Below are 20,729 nucleotides of genomic sequence, written 5' to 3'. Positions count from 1 at the left end.
GATGCTATATATCTCTTCTTGGAGAGATTTAATGTAAGCTAGGATATCCTATGTTGTCTTAATGGTGTCTCTGCATGGCCAAACTGTATTTAGTACATACCTTAGTTTACCTACTGCTCACAAAGCAGCTAAACATTCAGAAGGAAGTTAGAAATCTTTTGAGGCTGAGAGAATGTTGTCCATCAGTTTCCCAATTGTCTCCGATTTCCTGAATATTTTCAACTGACAAATATTAACAGCCATGTTCATTTGTAAATGTCATATTGAGAATTTTCCCTTGGAGTATATAATCTGTCAACTATTTATATCCTCTAGAACCAGTAAAAATCACACAGAAGGGACTATTAAAGAAAGAGGAGAAAATTTTTAGCCATGCAGCTGTCCTATAAAAAAGATTTTCCTCTTTTAAGACAATTAAACATCAGACAAAGGGGAACTAGAGGGTTAAGAAGGAGATGGATGATCGGTATTAAGCCTTTAAGCTTTTTAAAATTACCTTTAATTTACAAAGTCCAGTTGGATGAAATTCACAGACCTGGCAGACTGCATCGTACAGGGTCAGAACTTTGGAATTACTGTACTGGAAGCCATCATTAGTAATCTAAATGATACAAAAATCATCATTCTAAGTAATAATGTTCCATATGGATACTGTCTGCTCATTTCAGAGCAGAAACCCATTGCACCCTTCAGCTGGATGCCTGCCAACAAGATAAATTAAACCACTTGTGAGTTACTTCCCTGCAAGCTAACAAATTGCTTGATGTTGCAAACTGGAAACCATTCATTAATAACTAAAAGATCTTTTGGCTCAGCTGACATCCAGGTTTTGTGATAGCTGTTCACTTTGTCAAATAAACCTGCTTTAAAGTATTATTTATTATGTTTTCTATAGAGAAAACACGTGTATATTTTTAATGGTGCATCCTACCATGGACTCTTGCTACCTATTCTCCATAATCAAAAGAATATCTATCTCAAAGAGTGTTTTAAAAACCTATGGAAGTTACGTCTGTGCTAGAAGATCACAAAAGTTATTTTTGGGAGTAGTAAAATAAAATTAAACTAGGATAGTTTTGGCCAAATATCAAGAACAGCTTGTTAACAATAAGCACTGTAAGATGGAAAATAATCTATTCTAGGAAGAGGTGGAAGCTACATCTCTGCAGTCATTTAGAAGAGGCGTAGAAAAAGTACTAATGTGGCTAATATACTAGAGAGCAAGAGCCCTGTTCCCACAAAACTCTTTATTCTGATTCACAAATCTCTGTGGATGCAAAGTTCTTAATGGTTGCAGTGGACCTTTGGGTCCACAGGGATCCAGGCCTTCATTTCTATGGTTTCTCTGTCTATATCAAAGATATTTCAAATAAAATTACCTTTCCACCCACTTAACCCTGTCTTGGTAATCACCTGGTGCTAAACTGCTTATATACTTGGCTACAGCATCTACGAGCATATGAGTCGGACATTCCTTCTCACGTATGTTTGCTCCATTTAAGGCATCTAACTCTTATTTTGCAGCCCACAGTTCTTAATGTTCTAAAACACAAATATGGAGACTGTGGGTGCATCTACTTGTGTGCTTTACTGCTGAGTAGATTAATTAGCTCCCCAGTAAAGCCTCACAGTTTACATGTGTGCCAGTCTTAGGGTGCAGTAAATGAATTAACGCCGTTGTAAGATAATACCGTTAGGGATACCACTATCTCACAGCAGGGTCATTCAGTGTGTAATTAAACACACATGTAGACAGTGATTGCCAGGCACAAATTGTGCCCAGTTAGCCTAACCAGCTGGAGGTTGGCCCCTTGGCTCCTGCCAGCCCATTCGCTACCCAGCACCATCACTTGGAGCCCAGGGCTGACCCCCCCGCCCATGTTCCCTGTCAGCCCAGGGCTGCTCTGTCCCAGCTCAAATTGCCGCAGTCCTGGGTGGACATGTAGATGCTGTGTCCGAGAGCAGTTGACTCTGGCTCAAACTGCTCTGGAGTTTATGAGACACAAAATTATTCATGAAAATAACTTCCAAACAGTGTGATTCCTGTCTTTGGTGTGAGTGGCTATTTCTGTAAGTGAGATATCATGATTTTTTACTTTGATGCAAATAATTTGTTACAATAAGATTATTGTACATAATATTTAAGGTGGAATAACATTATTGTTGGGACTGGATTTGGCAATCTCTCTCAAAATAAGACACTTGTGATATTGGGAAGCAGAAATGTCCTTGAAGGTATCTATTAAACATGGAATGAACTCACAGGAAACTTAAATTGACCAAATGACACAGGCCCTTCTTGAATATATTATTTTATATCTTTAGGCTTCCTTTAGTCAACTTAAAAACTGAATATTTAAAAAGGTCAAAGTGTTTGGCATATTAGCAGATCAAAAACAGAATAAGAATTCATGTTTCTTAATAGTAACTCATGTCTGTGGACCAACACCAAAAAATAAAAAAGTATTTGATCAACTGGTAAAATTTTTCAGCTCACAACAGAGAAGAATGCAATTATATTTAAAGCTTGGAAAAAAGACTGGAACAAAGCAAACTACAAATATAATCAATTCACTAGAAATAATATCAACTCTCATGACAAGTAATAATTTGAGTGTGTTATCTGCAGTTGACAATGCACTACTAAGTGAACACAGTCACATCCTGCACAAACCAGTGTCACTAGGAAAGGGCATTATAACCACATTTTTTGGTAATATGAAATCCTGGAAGAGAAGAAAGTTACTCCAAAGAAATGGGATTTAAGTAAAAAATGTGTTGTTATAGTGTTAACACAAACAATACCATCTAGAGCATCATATTTAACAGAGGTGATATATATTATATGGAAGAGACCTTGAAGAAAATATGAATGGTTTTCAACTAAAGGGTGAAAAAAGCTTCACTCCAATTTAAGACTGTTCTTGTTTTCAGGCAAAAACTCCATTAAGAAAAGATCATTACTAATGCAGTTTTAACTTTAATTTCCTTTGTTCACCAGAGCCCGCCAAGGTGTATGTTTTTTCAAACTATTATGCGTGGTCTGAAAACTTTCCGTAACCGTCCCCCTCAAATAGAACCTATTTTTCTGTTTGTTAATTGTGTTGTGAACAAACTCTGTCTTTTTCAGATCTGTTCATTGTTTGTGATTCTTCAAGGCATCTTAGGAAATTTCAGCCTGTGAATTTTGTGAACAATTTGTTTTATTATTTGTTTTTGCTATGTTGTACTTAGTCACATAAGTGACATGGAGTAACATTTTCAAATGACTTGGAAGCCTAAGCCTCATTCAAAGCTAGGCCTTGATTATATGAACTTATGCATCAGATGTAAGGAAAGAACAGTCTATTTAGGATAATTTACTAGGAAAATGAAGAAGTCTATTACTACTACTAGATTTTCTTTCACTGTGAAACAATGTATAGTTCTACTTGTATTATTCACAGTAGCAACAAAACTTGAATTGTATGAGAGTTTGTGAATAGAAAAAGAAAAGTGTACGAATGTGATGGACCAAAATTGATTTCTATTTCCTTGTAATTCCCCCTGCTTGTCCACTCACAACCCCAACCCTACTATTCACATACTTCTTGCAATACCAATGAGTCAGGATAAGCAGGAACATGCCTCCAGTATTCACAGGTGCCCACCAAAATCCTCCAACCTTCCCTTATACGCACATGTGAATGGTTCGTCTAACTCACCTACTATCCAAACAAGAATTTGTGTTTTGATACCTGAGCCAATGATTCCAAAATGATGGCCTGGTGAAGTCCCCCACAGGTATATTCTGATCTCAATTCAGCAGCATGTCATAACACATATACACAAGAGATGGAACATGAATACAGAGCAGATAAAAAGCAAGAGTATGAAGAAGTAGAGCTTGTTGGAAACCCTGAAAAAATAAGTTTTTTCTGTAAATTGAAACACTTTTGTGAAATCACATTAAATCCTCTGATTTTTTGGTCAGAAAAAAGGATTGTTACAATTTCAGAACCGCAATGGTTTCAAATTTTTCTTTTGGAACAACCTTCTATTTTATCTTATTTATTTTGCATGACATATATATCCTATAAAATAGTCAAACTTAAGACAATTTAAATGGTTTTGTTTTGCGGAGAATGGTGAATGTGTGGGTGTTCCTTCTAAATTAAAACAAAACCAGATTTTGAAATCTTGAAATAATCTCCAAAACAGAATTTTCATTCTCTGCACCCTTCTACTAAGATGGATAATTGCTTTTTATACTGTACCATTAGTGCTTCCCTCACAATCCACCTAGTAAAATAAACAACTTATGCAATGTTGTATTCATACTACTAAAAATGTGACTCAGAAGGGTTTCATTTTTGTATTCATCAGGTAGTTGTGACCCAGATTTTTTTAAAGGTTCCAAAGCTGGGGAGGGTGAAAAGGTTTCAGAGCCATAAACATCTAATTTCTTTGAATAAAGTACAGGGAAAGAAATTTCCTATGCTATCTAGAAGGGGAAAAACAACTTCTAAACCCACTTCACAGTGTGTAGCTGCCAACACCTGGCAGTGAAATGAACTGCTGAACACAGTAGGTGTAATGAATACATCTATTTGCTTGGTTATCATATGGAAAGTACTCATTGGATGGATATAAAGCTACACATTAAACCCTCTATAGAGGAAGCCTACCACATTGAAGCCAAGCAGCTATGGTCATGTCTATGCTAGCTCTCTGCTGAGCCTGGGCTGACTGCCAAGAAACAAATCCCACTCCCTCCTTCCATTTTTGTGGACACCTAAGCCTGATAATTAGATAGGACCTAAGTGCATGCGTGATGGTGTGATCAGGTGGTCAGTCTCAGGGTATGTGTGAGTGGGGCTTGTTTCTCAGAAATAATCCTAGAATCAGCAGGACGCATGGTGATTCTTGAAAATCATCCTCCAGGTGGACCGTTCCAGATTCTCCAGAGAAAGGTGTAGGGTACAACATCAGACAGTCATTATGGCTAAGTACAGAGAATCAAAAAGCCCAAGGTTGAATCAATTCAATCCTCACAGGTTAGTTTCAACTGAGTAGATTGAAGTGATATGCACGTGAACAGACATTCACTTTTGATTCCAGAAATGCAGCCACCTGCCTGCAGTGGCCCAGGCCAGAAGCTTGGGGAATGGGGGTGGAGGGGAAGGATGGACAATTGCATGCCTGCCTGCTTGGCTAGAGCAGACAGCTTGGGCCCAGGCTAGCCCACCCACCCTGTGAAGGGGAAGTTTGCAGGGGAGGTTCAAAGCATCATGGGATGCTGGGGGACTGTGAGTTAACTTGAACCTGGAGGGGATCTGGGACAGAAGTTCAATAAACTGATTTAACCTAAATCAGTTCAATTTGATAGTACATCCATCTAGGTTTTTCTTAAATCAATTTTGGCCATTTTGAAAGTGATTTATGTGCACAGAACTTTTGTTGTTTCACAGATTTGAACTGGTTTCTGATCATCGCTTATTCTGGTTTATGTGTAATTTCTATCCCTAACCTATACAATAATTTACCCCTTCATAGGTCTCTGCAAGATTAATATATTAACAAAAAGTTACAGAAAAATAGATGAGGGACCCATAACATGCAACATGATTCTTAACTGGATTTTCCTATGTGCACATTATAGTCCTTAGAGGCAATTAAAAAAACAGTGGGTTAGTATGACAGCAGTGATAAAGGGGGTACAGTTAGTTTGTTAAATGTAATGTTGACATACCAGGTGTAATAAAAATTGCAATAACACATCTACAATCCTTCTTATATGCCCTGGATTTTTTTCCAGCTATGTCTTGTTAGGTTATTCTTGATCTTAGACTTTCAATCTTAACAAATTGCATTTTGTAGAGGAACAAAAGCTAAGATACAAGATATGAATAGCTAAGATATAAGAGATGCATGCACATGTATTTTCCATATATTATGGTAATTAATATGGTATGCTTTTGGAATGGTGAGAATCATCCAAGGTAGAAGAAGAATCACTGGGTTGATTTTTGTAACTAGGTGAGAAATAGAAAACACTTATGAAAATAAGCAGCTGAAATCACAGCAGAGCAGGGCTCAGTGTGAACAGGTGTTGTGCAAACTTCCTCCTGTACATCTGCCAGTGCACTTTAGCCCTTATCTGCTGGTTGTTTGCTCGTTCAGTGCCAGTCTTGTTCTCAGAAGAGGCTGCTAATTACACCACTTTGCATAGTGCTGTTGTGAAGTGTAGGAAAATCTACAGTGCAACAGGAGGAGACATGATTGCTTTTCATTTGTGACCTAATCAATATTTTGAACCTGGGTCTCCAGAAATGAATACTGCTAATGATTAACAATTGATTAGCCTGATGCATCACCTTTAGATGATTACCAGGAGCAGTGATTGTAATTTGTACCTTAAGATTGCTTATAAAGAAGTCTATTGCATTTTGATGTTTATTTAGGTTTAGGGACCTTTTTTTTTTGGTGTGTTGCATGGTATTAAAGATATCTATTTCTGTGCACATCTTCAATTCTAAATGATTGATGGGAAGCAGACTGTGTGCTGTGTTTTAATTGACCACAAAAAGTGTTCTGCTCCTTTAAAATTTTTAGTAATCGAAAAATTCCTACTTTCACTTGCCATCTTGCAAATGGTTCATCATCAGCCATGAAGTGCATATTCTCTGTTTCTGTGCTGTTCAGTACAGGAATCTGGCAGTCAATGGCTTTAGAGCTGAGAAAATCTGCTCTTGTGATTTCTTGTTCTCTTGGTATCCATTCACCGTTGAGATGCTGCAGCAAAGCAAAAATACAGAAGCCAGATATAAATGAATTCTAGTAGTCTGCATATATTTACATTTCCAATTAATATTATAAAGAAGTCCCCTTTGTACAGTTCAGTTTTTAAAAAAGAAGTTGTTGCTGTAGGTTTAGTAGGGGGCAAACTCTGCTCATCTTATGTACATAAGTAACGCAAGGGAGGGCAGAAAGGAATATACCATGCGTCATGCTATGATGGGCAAGGGGATACAGGGGAATGGTTCTGAGGTTGCTCCTGTAGTTGTGAACTCAGCATACGTTCTGATCATCTTGGGGGCAATGGCTGCTGGGTCTCTGAAGCGCACAACTACGAGTCTTGTAACTTTGAGGCCTTTGAGTTAACTTTGAGTTAACTTTGAGTTAATGCCACTGCTCAGAGCTTCACGTAAAGCAGGGCTGGATGGTAGACGGTAACTGTGAGCCCATGCTTGTGCTATTTTCTTGGGTGAATCAGAACAAAATTAATTTTGCTTTGTCTGGTGCTTTCTGTAGCTTGGCGGTGGGGAGGGGGGATATGATTAAATTTATTTTTAAGGACTAAATACGGCCCAGGTAAAGAAAGATCAGAAACCACTGAAGCCTGAACCACTAACCCTCAACTTAGTAGTAGTAACATGGTATGGAAACTGGCTTTGCAGACCTGTTACTCTACCTTGTCATAGGGTAGTAAGGAGGCCCAGAATGAGATGAGGAATGGGCAGAGACATGGCCTGTCTCCTCATCCCTGGGCAGGGTAGCTATACCAGGGTGTCAGCAGTGTATTCTGCACCAGGCTCAGACCTGGCATTATATGCTTCTTCCCTAGGGCAGCATGACTACCCGGAGAGGAAGGGGACTGAGCAGCAATCTACCTTCCAGGCTGCTCCAGGAACAGCAGAACAACAGTCCTTTCTTTGTATTCAGGGTCTGTCTAGGTCTAATAGGGTAAGTCTAACACTAAGTATTTGTTATCTCATTGATGTATTTGCAGTGGGTCAGAAATGTGCTTTCCCCAGATGCTCAGCTCAGTACTCTAGTAGCATTCACTTCCTTCCTAAAGAAATGAATGATGATAAACTCAGTACTTGTATGCTTTGTGGGGCGGGGGGTGTATACACACACACACACACTCACACTCACACACACGAAGCATATAAATGCTGAGTTTATATGAGCTTATAAACACTCCCCCATACATATATACATAGATCGAATAATTCAAGAACACATAATATTGCCACTTTGTATTCTTATATTTCGATTACAAATGGCTACAAGGGACTTACTTGACTCCAGTTCATAGCTCTACAGATTTAACTAAATAAAACTATAGGATTACAGAACAAGATAGATGATCATAATCTTTCAAATGTGCCACTCAACAGTGGGCTGTAACTGAGAAAATTCAAATATTGGTGTAACTGTGTCAAAGAAGCCTTATATTTAGCTGCAACGCTTAACATTCAAGAGCATTTAGAAATACAGCCAAGTATACAGATTCCAGATGCATAAAATGGGAAATAATATTGTGATTTCAGGCTTCATGGAACTGGAGTGAAGCTGAACCAAACTACAGTTAAACAAAAGCCTACACAGAAAATGGGCAAGAATACATTGTTTTGGCCTCCTTACGAGTCAATCCTGTGGGGTGCTGAGAAGCTTCAGCCTTTGTTTACAACAGGGGTGTTGAAGATATGGCCCATGCACTGGATCTGGCCTGTGGAGCCCTAGCACACAACCTGAAGTGCTGCCTGTGGGTCTCCACCTGGTCCAGCACACTGCATGGTAAAGTTTGTCTGGTGTGGGCTGCACACAGTGCAGGGCCAGTCTAGGTTGTGTTGCTTGCAGCCTGTGCTGGACTGGCCCTGTACTCTGGATACAAGACTGGTCCAGATTGGGCTCACAGACTGCCCACTTGCCTGATCCAGCACCCCAAACTGGTTTGGTATGGGTGTCACAACTAGCATATGCCCTTGGACTAGCCCTGTATGCTGTGTGGCCCATGGGGCTGGAGATGGCATGCTCTACATCAGTGGTCACCAACCAGCAGATCGCAATCCACCGATAGATCGTGGAGCCTCTCGCAGTAGATCTCAGAGCCTTTTGGAGTCTTGACCCAAGGTGGGGGCTGGGGAGCTGAGTGCCTGCATGCCTGCACGTGCATGCCCCAAGCCAGCAGGTCAGTCTGTGGGGGAGGGAAGGGGCGGGGGCTAGATCAGGCCTCCATGGTGAGGGACAGTGTCGCAGAGGCAGGAGCAGGGGTAAGTTGAGTGGGGACCTGGCTGAGTGGAACTTACCTGCTGGGAAGGCACATCCCCAAATACATTTTTTTCCCTCTGTCTCGATCTGCCCTGCCCTCCCTTCCCACAGACTTACCTGCTGGTGGTGGGTTGGTGGCGATGATAGGTCTTGGGGTGCTTTTAAATGCCAAAGATGATCTCCTATTTAAAAACTTTGGAGATCACTGCTCTACATGCAGTGCATGGGACTGATTTGGGGGCATGTGCTGTATGTGGTGCCATGCCACACTGGCATGCTGGATTCAGGGCTGGCCTAAATTGGGCCTATAGATCAGCACTGCATACCAGATCCAGCATGCAGGCCTGGGTTGGCACAGGTGCCACAGGTACCATGTGCCTCAGACTGCCACTAGATCCTGCATGTAGCTCATGCTTCAGACCAGCCTCACACACCATGTGCCACACATAGGGCTGGGGTCAGGGTCAGAGCTGGTGGGTGCTGCATGTGGTGCACAGGGCTGGAGCTGGCATATGTGCTGGACCTGGTCCAGGGTGCACACTGCATGCAGATCCCACACTGGATTATCCCTGTAGCTGGATTTGGCATGTGAGACCAGTCTATGGGCTCAGTCAGGCCAGCAGACCAGCCCTGTGTTCCTCATCCAGCCTGTGAGACCAGATAAGTGTTAAACCCCTGGTTTACAAGGTTAATGTTTGTAATAGGTGTTCTGCACACCAAAATGATACCCAGCACGTCTCAGGAGTTCTACTATAGCATCCATTTCCTTTGCTTGTGTTCCCATGGTGCACACTGCTTACAGTCAATCTGGTGACCTCACAGTGTAGACGAGGAGAATCTCTGAAGCCAAGGCCAAACACCCGGATCCTGCTGCAATCAGAAATTCGTATATCGCAGAGTCCCCTGTTCTCTAAGTCTGTGATTTCTAAAGCATGATCTGAAAGGGTGAGATAAATATAATATTTTAGAGAGCAAAACTTCATATTGTATTTAGGCCAATTTTACTGGATTGTTCTTGCTGTTCCCCTAGTTTTTTTTTAACTAACTTCCCTAGTGTTTATGGCTTACATACCTGGTCTGTCTCCTTTCAAACTTCATTTACAAAGGATGCAGTCATATAGAGCAGCATCAACAATCATCATAGAAGGAGATCAACCTTTGCCAGGATAATAATCCAAATGAGTGTAAAGTACAACATGGGAAGAGATGTTTCCTTTCAAAGGAACTATGTCTGCCATAATACTGACATAACTCACAGGGATGTTGTGCTTGTGAGGGTTAAGTCATTAATCAGAGGAACTCAGCTCTGCAGCTAGTCAGCACAAGGGCCATGCACCATTTAAGTTTCACTTAAACCCTGTTTTGAAGGATTAAATGGGACTTAAGTGATGTATAGTCCTTTGCTGTCCCTCTGCCCAAGGTTGAATTTCAGCCATTAATGTTTGTAAAGTGCTTTATGATTCTCAAGCGGGTGCCATGACATAAATACTAAGTGGTATTGATATGTTTTCCTTATGCTATGATATAATCATCACCCAAGGAAGCACAGGAGAGGAATGTTTAAATCTTTACATACTGAGTTAAATTTTCACCTGACTAAGGATATGGGCAAGCAAACAAGTTACTAGGAGGTAAACAAGGGTGTGGATTTATGGTATGGCAGTGTCTCTACCAGTGTGGATGCTTTTAATCCCTGGTACATGAAAGCTTCTCTGTACTAGTTTATTCCTCTTTCATTTAAGGGGAAAGGAGACTAAATTATTGTGTACTATTTTAGTTATCTATAATGTAATGTGTCTATTGCTGTCATATCTGGGCACCCTTGAGAGGATCAGAATGCAATTGTCCCAAATGCTAAATTGTATCCAGGAGGCTGAAGTTAACACCTCTTTCTTTGCAAACAAAAATACAGTGCAATGGATCTCTGTATCAAATTACTTACTAATAGCTCCCATCAACATACTGTTTTAGTAGTTGTCTTACTTCTATCATGACTGGAAGAAAAGTTATAGTTTTTCATTACTTCAGTCAGATTAACAGATTTTGCTCCCCCTCTACGCGGTGCTGGTCAGGCCGCAGCTGAAGTACTGTGTCCAATTCTGGGCGCCGCACTTCAAGAGGGATGTTGACAGCATGGAGAGGGTCCAGAGGAGGCCACTCGAATGGTTGAGGGCCTCCGTGGCCAGCCCTATGAGAAGAGGATGAGGGACCTGAATCTCTTCAGTCTCCGCAAGAAGAGACTGAGGGGGGATCTTGTGGCTGCCTACAACCTTATCAGGGGCCAGCAGCAGGGCTCGGGGAAAGTCTGTTCACCAGGGCCCCCCTTGGAGTCACCAGGAACAATGGCCACAAGCTGAGGGAGGACAGGTTTAGGTTAGATATTAGGAAGAACGACTTCACTGTAAGGGTGGCCAGAGCCTGGAATAGGCTTCCCAGAGAGATGGTGCTCTCACCTTCCCTGGAGATCTTTAAGAGGAGACTGATAGGCCCCTGGCTGGGGTCTTATGATCTCTGCTACCCCCAGTGCTCCTTCCTGCCCGTGGCAGGGGGTCAGACTAGATGATCTGTCTAGGTCCCTTCCCACTCATTGATTCTATGAGTCTCTGATTCTAAGGGTAGAAGACATTATTATATACACCTAATCTGACATGCAGCATACCACAGACTGTAGAATTCATTGTACTGACTGTTGCAGCAAATTCATAATTTTGGTTTAGTTGCAGCACCGCCAGCAACACCTTATTGCCTAACACTATAATGGGACATTAGTTCAGTTCTGATTTAGAGGGCAAAGTGCAACCAGCTGAATTGGCAATAAAACCTCCTACAGTATCTGGCTTTTTTAGGGGTCTGCCATCTAAGCACTGTCTACATTTAATGCTGCTTAAATTTTGTGATCCCAGAAGGTTACAATCGAAAGCAATATAGTTGCATGCCACTTACTTTCCTTTGTGGAGGGGAGGGGAGGGGAGGTGGGGAAGGCAAAAGAACATAATGCAAATGTAGGAAATTGTAAAAGGCGTCTCCTGTGCTTTTGAAATGCTTTTATGCATTCTGGTTCAAGATTTTATTGCAGCAGTATTAATGGCACTGTTGGGCACAAAAGCTATATTTACTAAAAGACAAACAGTTTACAGCTTATCAGCATTCACTGGTTATTTGAGTAGTCCTGTAATGTACAAAACTATTAGTCAGAAGTAGTGAACAGTTTTGATAAATTGATTTCTTTTGTAGTTAGTGCATAAAAGTAAAAAATGCTTCATTATGCTTTTCATGAGGTTTTAATAGTTGCACCCACTAGTGCTGTTGTAGCTAAGATTGCATTAGCTTTATTATAACCTTTTCAGATTTTCAAGTCTTTACAATTAAAAAAAAAATCATATAACCTGGAAAGAAATCAAAGACAGGAATGGATGTGCAAAGCTTTCTTCTTCACAGAGACCATGTTCATAGTGTCCCTAAAAGCAGGCTTGTTTGCAGTATAGCCATCTGTGCCCTTTTTATATGGGTTTTATCACATCCTATTATGTATCTAAACAACACTGGGTGTGTTGGAAAACAGCAAAAGACATTTAGCTACAGTGGAATCCAGAGTGACTTATACCATCAGTCTAGTATATAGTATTTGCTCTATGCCTAGATGTTTTTACCCTTTTCACAATTTCATCAAATTGGTTTAAATCCAGGGAAAATATTTATCATAAATTTTAGGAAATCTTCTCCCAAGGCTTGTAATGCAATGGGTTAGAGCAGGGTAAACATGGGATAGTTTGGGTGATAATTTTGTAGAAAAAACATTGACCTGTGGTTTTCCTGCCATCCCTCACCTGAGGAAGAAAGTCAGATTTGATTTTTTTTTCTATCAGCTCCCTCTGGGAGCACTTCCAGATGCACAAGTTCAGTTGCTGGGCAGAAGGATCTTATTTTTCCTTTAGTGGTCCATACCAGTCAACTGAAAGCTGGGTAGCAAAATCTCTGGTGGAAGCCTCACGCAGAATTTTTCACTAGGAGCCTTTTGGGGACCAAAATAGAAGGGGAAGGTAAGAGGGAGCGTGGGGCAAATGGTCTTTTTAATAATGTGTTATGGCTGATGTTGTCAGAAAGGGGTGCCTAAAGTTTAGACATGAGATCCAACCAAATTGGCCTGATTTACAAAATCACTCATTTTTCAAATGTTTCTGGAAAATCAGGCAAGGTTCTTTGGGTAGATGTGGTATCTTTTATTAGACCAACTGCATGGGCAACTGGTGCCTCCTGAGTCAGGGGGACACGTGCCCCCCCCCCCAGCTACCAGTCAGTGACCAGGAAGGGGAGATCCCGCCACGGCCAACTATGCTGACCCAGAAGCATGAGCAGTACTCCTTGAAGTGCCAGTGGCACTTCTTCTGGTGCCCTCACTCCTTGGCTGGTGCTTACAAGGGTGGCACTAGCACTTCCACCTGCCCCCCCTGCCTGTTGCCTAACTGGGGACTGCTGCCTGTCAGGGGGTGCACCAGTGCTCTCAGGGGTGCATGTGCACCCCTGTGCACCCCCTACATGTCACCACTGACTAACTGAGTAGTTTGAAAAAAGTTCTTTGCAAGCTTTTGGGTGCAGTCACCCTTCTTCAGGCATAGGGTGTCTTTGCTGTTCTGAGACTCCAAGGAATGAAAGAAGCTTAAAGGCTGACTGGATGTCACTGAAAATGTAAAAAGAGAGGAATCAGGGAAACGTAAGATAGAAAAGGGAAGGGGGGGAAATGAGGGGGAAAAAAGCCAAAGGTAAGTAAGGGAGACTCTATTGTAGTACTTTTTTCAAGTTAGAAACGAGGCTTCCTGTGAAAAAGTAAATAGCTGGAAATTAGGAAGACAAAGGGTAGAAAAGGAGATGATGGGAGGAAGGGGGGAAAAAGAGAAGTGTAAAAGGTTAGGTCTGGCAGGTACCTGGTGAATCACATGTGTGGCAGGTTGTAATGTGTCATAAATCCAACATCTATATTGAGTCCATGAGTTTTTGTATCCAGTAGATTTATGAAGTGAGGTTCATAGACTCATCTACAAAAGGTATTTTGTAAGTTCCCTTTGAGGATTAGAACTGAGAGATTGAAGAGAGAGTGATTGCTTTGTAAGAAGTGTGACCCCACAGGTAATTGGGTATTCTTGTCTTTGATAGATTTTTGCTGTGTAACCATGGAACCCTAGTGTTAGAAATATCAGGTTTCATCGAATCCATCCTAAAACTGCTCATCACCCAAAGACTGACTTTTATCTAAGATACAACAGACTTCCTGAAAAAACTCAGAAACATAGACCACCTTCCTAGCAATACCCTGCTAGCCACCATGGATGTCACTAGCTTATACACCAACATACCACACCAGGATGGCATCCAAGACTGCCTTAAATGTTTACAAGAGCAAGACTACAAGTCAGAGTACAGACCTCAGAGTACAGACCTCATGGTATCACTGAACTCATATACTTCATCCTGACACACAACTTCAATTTCAACAATCAACACTTCCTTCAGATAATGGGCACAGCTATGGGTACCAAAAATGGACCCACAAAATGCCACCCTTTTTATGGCCCACCTGGAAGAAGACTTTCTCAAGAACTGCATCATCAAACCCATGCTATACCTGACCTACATAGATGACATCTTCATCATTTGGATCAAAACCCTCCAGTCTCTGATTGATTTCCTCCAAATATTCAGTAATCATCACTCCTCCATCAGACTATCATTTGAATACTCTAGCACCAGCATTTCCTTTTTGGACACCATGATCAATATACAAAATGGTAAAATACAAACCACTATATACAAGAAACCCACAGACCAACATACATATCTACATAGAACCAGCAATCACCCTAAACACACCAAGAAAGCTGTAATTTATAGCCAAGCTCTCCAATACCACCGAATTTTCACTGAGGAGAATGCCCGTAATCACCACCTCACAAATATCAAAAGGGCCTTCACCTAACACTCCTCCAGAGAGTATATTTTAGAAAGAGCCACCCAGATACCATGCAAAGATTTGCTACAGGACAAAAAGAAAATTCCCACAAATAGCACACCATTAGTTTTGACATACTCATCCTTGCAACCTACACGGAAAATCCTCAAACAATTGCAACCCATACTAGAAGAATATCCAATTCTTAAAGAGATCTTTTCAGAACCACCCATCACAGCCTTTAAACAAGCACCAAACCTCGTTAACCAGAAGCAAACTCTCTATGATCCAAACCACACCGAATGGATCCAGACCATGCCAGGACAACAAATGCAAAACCTGCCAACACATCTCCATCACCCCCACTATACACCCCAAAACTGAATCATCACCCTTCCTGGATCTTATACCTGCACCTCCAGAAATGTTGTATATCTCATTCAGTGCACCAAATGTCCTGATGGAAAATATGTAGAAGAAACCAAACAACAACTCTGCACCAGAATGAACACACACTGAAAATCTATCAAAGACAAGGATATCCAATTACCTGTGGGGGCATACTTCTCACAGACATTCACTCCCCCGCCAAGCTCTTAGTTTTAATCCTCAAAGGGAACTTACAAAACACCTTCTGTAGATGAGCCTATGAACTTCACTTCATAAATCTAATGGATACAAAAAATCATGGACTCAGTTTAGACATTGGATTTATGACACATTACAACCTGCCAGACATGTGATTCACCAGGTACCTGCCAGACCTGATCTTTTATACTTTGCCTCCTCGCCCTTTGCGCCCCTCCCCTCCTTTTCTACCCTTTGTCTTCCTAATTTCCAGCTATTTACCTTTTTCACAGGCAGCCTCTTTTCTACCTTGGAAAAGTACTGCAGTATAGCCTTCCTTACTTACCTTTGGCTCCCCCCCTCGTTTCCCCCCTCCACCCCTTTTCTATCTTTTGTTTGCTTAATTTCCACCTATATACATACATTCTTACTGACATCCTGTCAGACTTTTTGCTTCTTTCATTCTTTGAAGTCTCAAAACGGCAAAGACTTCCTATGCCTGAAGAAGGGTAATTGTACCTGGAAGCTTGCAAAGAACTTTTTTCTAAGTACTTAGTTGATCTAATAAAAGATATCACATTTACCCAAAGAACCTTGCCTGCCTATGTTCTTAGACCAACACAGTTACAACCACAAACTGGAATCAGGCCACTTCTCTACAGACCTGAAAATTTAGGAGTCTCATTTGGGCAGCAGTGTAGCTAAAGTCATTGACTGAGGCATGAGCCCCAGGTACCCAGTTTGGGGAGTGAGGAGGTATAAAAAAAAAGCAGGTGTCACCACCAGCAGCAGCACAGTCACTGATGCTGCTTCATGTGCTGCTGCTGCTCAGGGTGCAGATTCATCCAGATATGACTGTATTTCAGACCCATTTTTCAGAACAGTGATCTGTTTGGATGATAACGTTTCACAGTGACAAAATCAAAATGTAACAAGATTGGATGCAATTCAAACTCTCCCCCCCAGGATTTTGGTTAATAGTGTGCTATTAGTTTTAGTAAGATAAAGACAAGGTAAAGACAACTGAATTGCCCCTCCCACCACCATTTCTCCCAAGTCTAAACTGCTTCAGAAACAACGTGTATATGTATATACTGCTGAAAGGCCACTTGCAGGGCAGGATAGAAGGCCAATCTGTTCATGTACATATGCTGCATATTGGTTGATGTAGGAAATTTTAGAAAAATGGGGCAAATCCTTATTCTTAAAAAAAGGATCATAGGTTTTACAGGAGAGAGCAATTTGGATTAGAAAATGTCATAGGCAAGATTTACATATTTTAGGTTGCAAAGGATGAAGTATGAAGGCAAACATGTTTGGTTTGGAATCTCTGCTTTCTACATGAACAGACTTCTCTTATAAGCAGCAAGCATTCCCACCTTCAGCTGTTTTCCTCTTGAATAGGCTTCCATAGTAGACTATACAGAAAAAAATGCTAAATTTATAGTTCCTAACATTTCAAGCAGAGCAAATTTCTTCTGTGTGTATTTACGTGAATCAGACCTGTTTCAGTGCATGGGCTACGTAATGGACTTTAAAGAAAACTATCTAAAGACATATTTTCTGAAGGATTTTAGAGATAGTTGTTATGGTCCATTATGTAAATAATATGAATAAATCTGGCTTAAAAATATACTGGTTATAGTTGAATCAAAATCAAGGATTTTGTAAAGGTAAGCCTGTTCCAGTCTTGAGGAAGAATAGGCATGGATCTACATTTGGCCTGTACATTTGACTAAAATATTTCATAATGCAAATCAACATTCCTTTGTAGTATTTGCACCCTACACAATACAGCTTTGGGCTAGTGCCTCAGAACCTAAAATTGAAATTGACTGAAAGCTGATTCAAGTAAACAAAAGGAAAAAGACTACCCTATTTTTCTTTGTAAAAAGTGGGAGAAAGATAAATAAGCAGCATAAGTAATGAAAAACAATTTAGGAGGCTGATCCTACAGCTGAAAATGGGTGCATCTCAGCTGAGGTGAAAAATCCACATTAATAATATGATGTATTATTTATAAAACATGGCATTTAGTAGTTTAAAATGTATCAGTGTACTTGTCTCTTTCATGCATAGCGCTTAAGATAATAGTGTATTATTACCCAATTATAGAAAGTGTTATTCTGGCTACTGAGGACTTAAGCTTGGACCTATTTTGAATTGCATTTCTAGGAAAAAAAGTATTGGCAAGTGTATGCCAATTTTAGGTTCTTAGGACTGCTGGTATTTCTTGAATATCAGGGTCCAGAATGCCCTACTAGATGACCGCTGTTTCACAGAGTACAATCTTCTAAATGGTAAGTATAACAAACTAGTCAGTCTGCTTTGTGTCATCCATCCCCCTACCCTCTGCCTTAATTGTTTGATCTTAAATAATATGTGTCTGTGAGTCCCCAGACTGCAGTCCCTGGCTGTTTAGTTCAAGCTGCTTTTTGTCTTTGGCATCCTCCAAGATAGTGGTTGTCATATAAACACACATTTGTGATCTGTGGACCGAGTTTTGACAATGACTGGTGCAACTTTCCTAACACTGGTGCCTGAGTATTGGTTCAAGTGTGTATCTAAACAGTACTGTCCTATATCATTCTTGGAAGCAATAATGAAAGGAAACATATTAATATCTTAATTCTGTAAGTACTTACGTATGTGTGTATAAACAGCCATTGGTATTACTCCATTCCTGTATGTTGGGCCCTCTTTACGAGGCCTGAATAAAAGCTTGGTATGGCTTTTATGTATTGCATCAGTGGTAGACCAATAGGGCTGAATATTGCATGCACATTAAATCTTCTGAAGCACCCCAGAGCTGGATGGTCACCAGTGAAGCTGATCTGTGCTCATCCTCAGAGCTTGAATCAGAGCTGCTGGAGACCTGAGAGTTTGAGAGCAGCGCGTGGGGTTGAACTGAGAGGTGGCTCATGGGTTAACTTCTAGTTCCAGAGTACATCAGTGAACCCAGGTGGGTGGGGCGTGCTTATCTTATCACTCAGTGGGACCTGCCACTGACACCATATAGTTAAGCCTACAAAGTCAGTAGTTCCTGGGATTAGGCTCATGGGACACCTATACACATGCTTAAACCTGCTCTGATGCATTTTAGTTAGAATGCATTGGAGAACACTCGATTAACTAAGTCTGCTGGAGTATGCTAATTAGCATGCTTCAGCAGCCTCGGTGTCATAGATTCATAGTTTCATAGATGTAGGGTTGGAAGGGACCTAAGTAGATCATCAAGTCTGACCCCCTGCCCTGGGCAGGAGAGCGTATTAGACTCATATGACCCTAGCTAGGTAACTGTCAAGCCTCCTCTTAAAGACTCCCAAGGTAGGAGCCAGCACCACTTCACCTGGAAGTTAGTTCCAGATCCTAGCTGCTCTGACTGTGAAGTAGTGCCTTCTAATGCCCAGTTTGAACCTACTCTCAGACAACTTATTCCTTGTTACTTTGGGAGATGCATGGGTGAACAGGGTCTCTCCCATTCCCTGCCAGTCCCCCCGGTAAGTTTGTAGATGGCCACCAGGTCCCCTCTCAGCCTTCTCTTATGAAGGCTAAATAGGTTCAGGTCCCATAGCCTCTCCTTATAGGGTCTGCCCTGCTGTCCCTGGATCATGCGAGTGGCCCTCCTCTGGACCCTCTCCATGCTGACCACATCTCTCCTAAAGTGTGGCGCCCAGAACTGGACACAGTACTCCAATTGTGGCCTGACCAGTATTGCATAGAGGAAGAGGATCGCCTCCTTGCCCCTACTTTTGATGCATCTGTGGATACATGACAAGGTGCGGTTGCCCTTATTGATCATGTCCTCACATTGGCAGCTCATGTTCATTTTGGAATCAATAATGACTCCAAGATCTCTTTGTGCCACTGTGCTTTTCAGAAGGGAGTTCCCCAGCCTATAGGCATGCTTCTGGTTCTTACTGCCCAAGTCCAGTATCCTGCACTCGTCAGTACTGAATCCCATCCTATTCTCATTCACCCACCCCTGTAACCTGTCCAGGTCCAGATGTATGCTGTCCCTCCCTTCTACCATGCCCACCTCACCCCAGATCTTGGTGTCGTCAGTGAATTTAAACAGGGTGCTTTTCACCCCCTCATCCAAGTCACTAATAAAGAGATTAAACAGTGCAGGCCCAAGGACCGAACACTGGGGGACCCCACTGCCCACATCCCTACAGGTCGAATATGACCCATCCATCACCACTCTCTGGGTGTGGCCTATCAGCCAATTTGTGACCCATCTGACTGTAGGCATCAATGCCACAGTCGCCTAGCTTTTTAATGAGAACGGGGTGGGAGACGGTGTCAAAGGCCTTCCAGAAGCCCAGAAAGACTACATCCACCACGACAATGATTTTGTGACCTGATCATAGAAGGCAATCAGGTTGGTCTGACAGGACCTGCCCCTAATGAACCGATGTTGGTTGCCCCTGAGCATTTTCCTCCCTGCTGGTCCTTCCCAGATGTACTCCTAGATAATCTTCTCAAACAGCTTCCCCAGGATTGAAGTAAGACTAACAGGCCTATAGTTGCCCAGGTCCTTCCTCCTCCATTTTTTGAAAATGGGGACAACATTGGCCCTCTTCCAGTCATCTTGGACCTGGCCAGAGCACCATGAGTGCTCATGAAGCCATGCCAGTGGCCCCTTGATACCCCTTGCCAATTTCCTCAGCACCTGGGGTGGAGAGCATATGGACCTGCTGATTTGAACATGTCCAGCCCCTCCAGAAGTTCCCTAACTTAGTACTTCCTGACCCTAAGCCTGTCAGAGTCTCTCCTGAGTCCATCCTGAATCTCAGTAGGGGAGTCCTGGTCCCTGCACAAAAAATGGAGGCAAAGAAATTGTTAAAAAGGTCTGCCTTTTCCTCTGGTGCAACGACCAGATTGCCAAACATATCCCGCAGGGGCCTCGCATTACCCAGTGCTTTCTTCATACTCCCTATGTATTTAAAAAGGAACTTTTTGTTGTCCTTGATCCTTGGTGCTAGCCCTAGTTCCGTATCTGCCTTAGCTTTCCTAACAGCCCTGCAACAAGCCTAAGCGATGGAGGTATACTCCTCTTTGATGATAGCCCCTCCCTTCCACTGGGTATATGCCTCTTTTTTTGGCTTTCAGGCATTCCTGAATGCCTCTGGTGAGCCAGGGGGGCTTTTGAGCACTCTTGCCCCCTTTGATTCTC

At 41.8% G+C, this 20,729-nt stretch overlaps 1 protein-coding gene across 4 annotated transcripts in view; it reads right to left on the bottom strand.

Annotated features, from left to right (window-relative positions):
• The window catches only part of LOC149867628 (von Willebrand factor D and EGF domain-containing protein-like), a 350,434-nt gene that overhangs the window by 125,649 nt on the left and 204,056 nt on the right, over positions 1 to 20,729 (bottom strand). For all 4 annotated transcript variants that reach the window (XM_090045830.1, XM_090045828.1, XM_090045829.1 and 1 more), the window contains exons 13-15: positions 9,840 to 9,976; positions 6,613 to 6,774; positions 497 to 601 (exon numbers count right to left, since the gene is read on the bottom strand). In XM_090045830.1, the coding sequence (XP_089901956.1) occupies positions 497 to 601; positions 6,613 to 6,774; positions 9,840 to 9,976 (404 nt within the window). The remainder of the gene's footprint in view (positions 1 to 496; positions 602 to 6,612; positions 6,775 to 9,839; positions 9,977 to 20,729) is intronic.

This window comes from Crocodylus siamensis, chromosome 4, assembly GCF_052110815.1.
Source record: "Crocodylus siamensis isolate JL-2025a chromosome 4, ASM5211081v1, whole genome shotgun sequence".
NCBI lineage: Eukaryota > Metazoa > Chordata > Crocodylia > Crocodylidae > Crocodylus > Crocodylus siamensis.
This window is presented reverse-complemented; position numbering and strand designations above follow the sequence as displayed.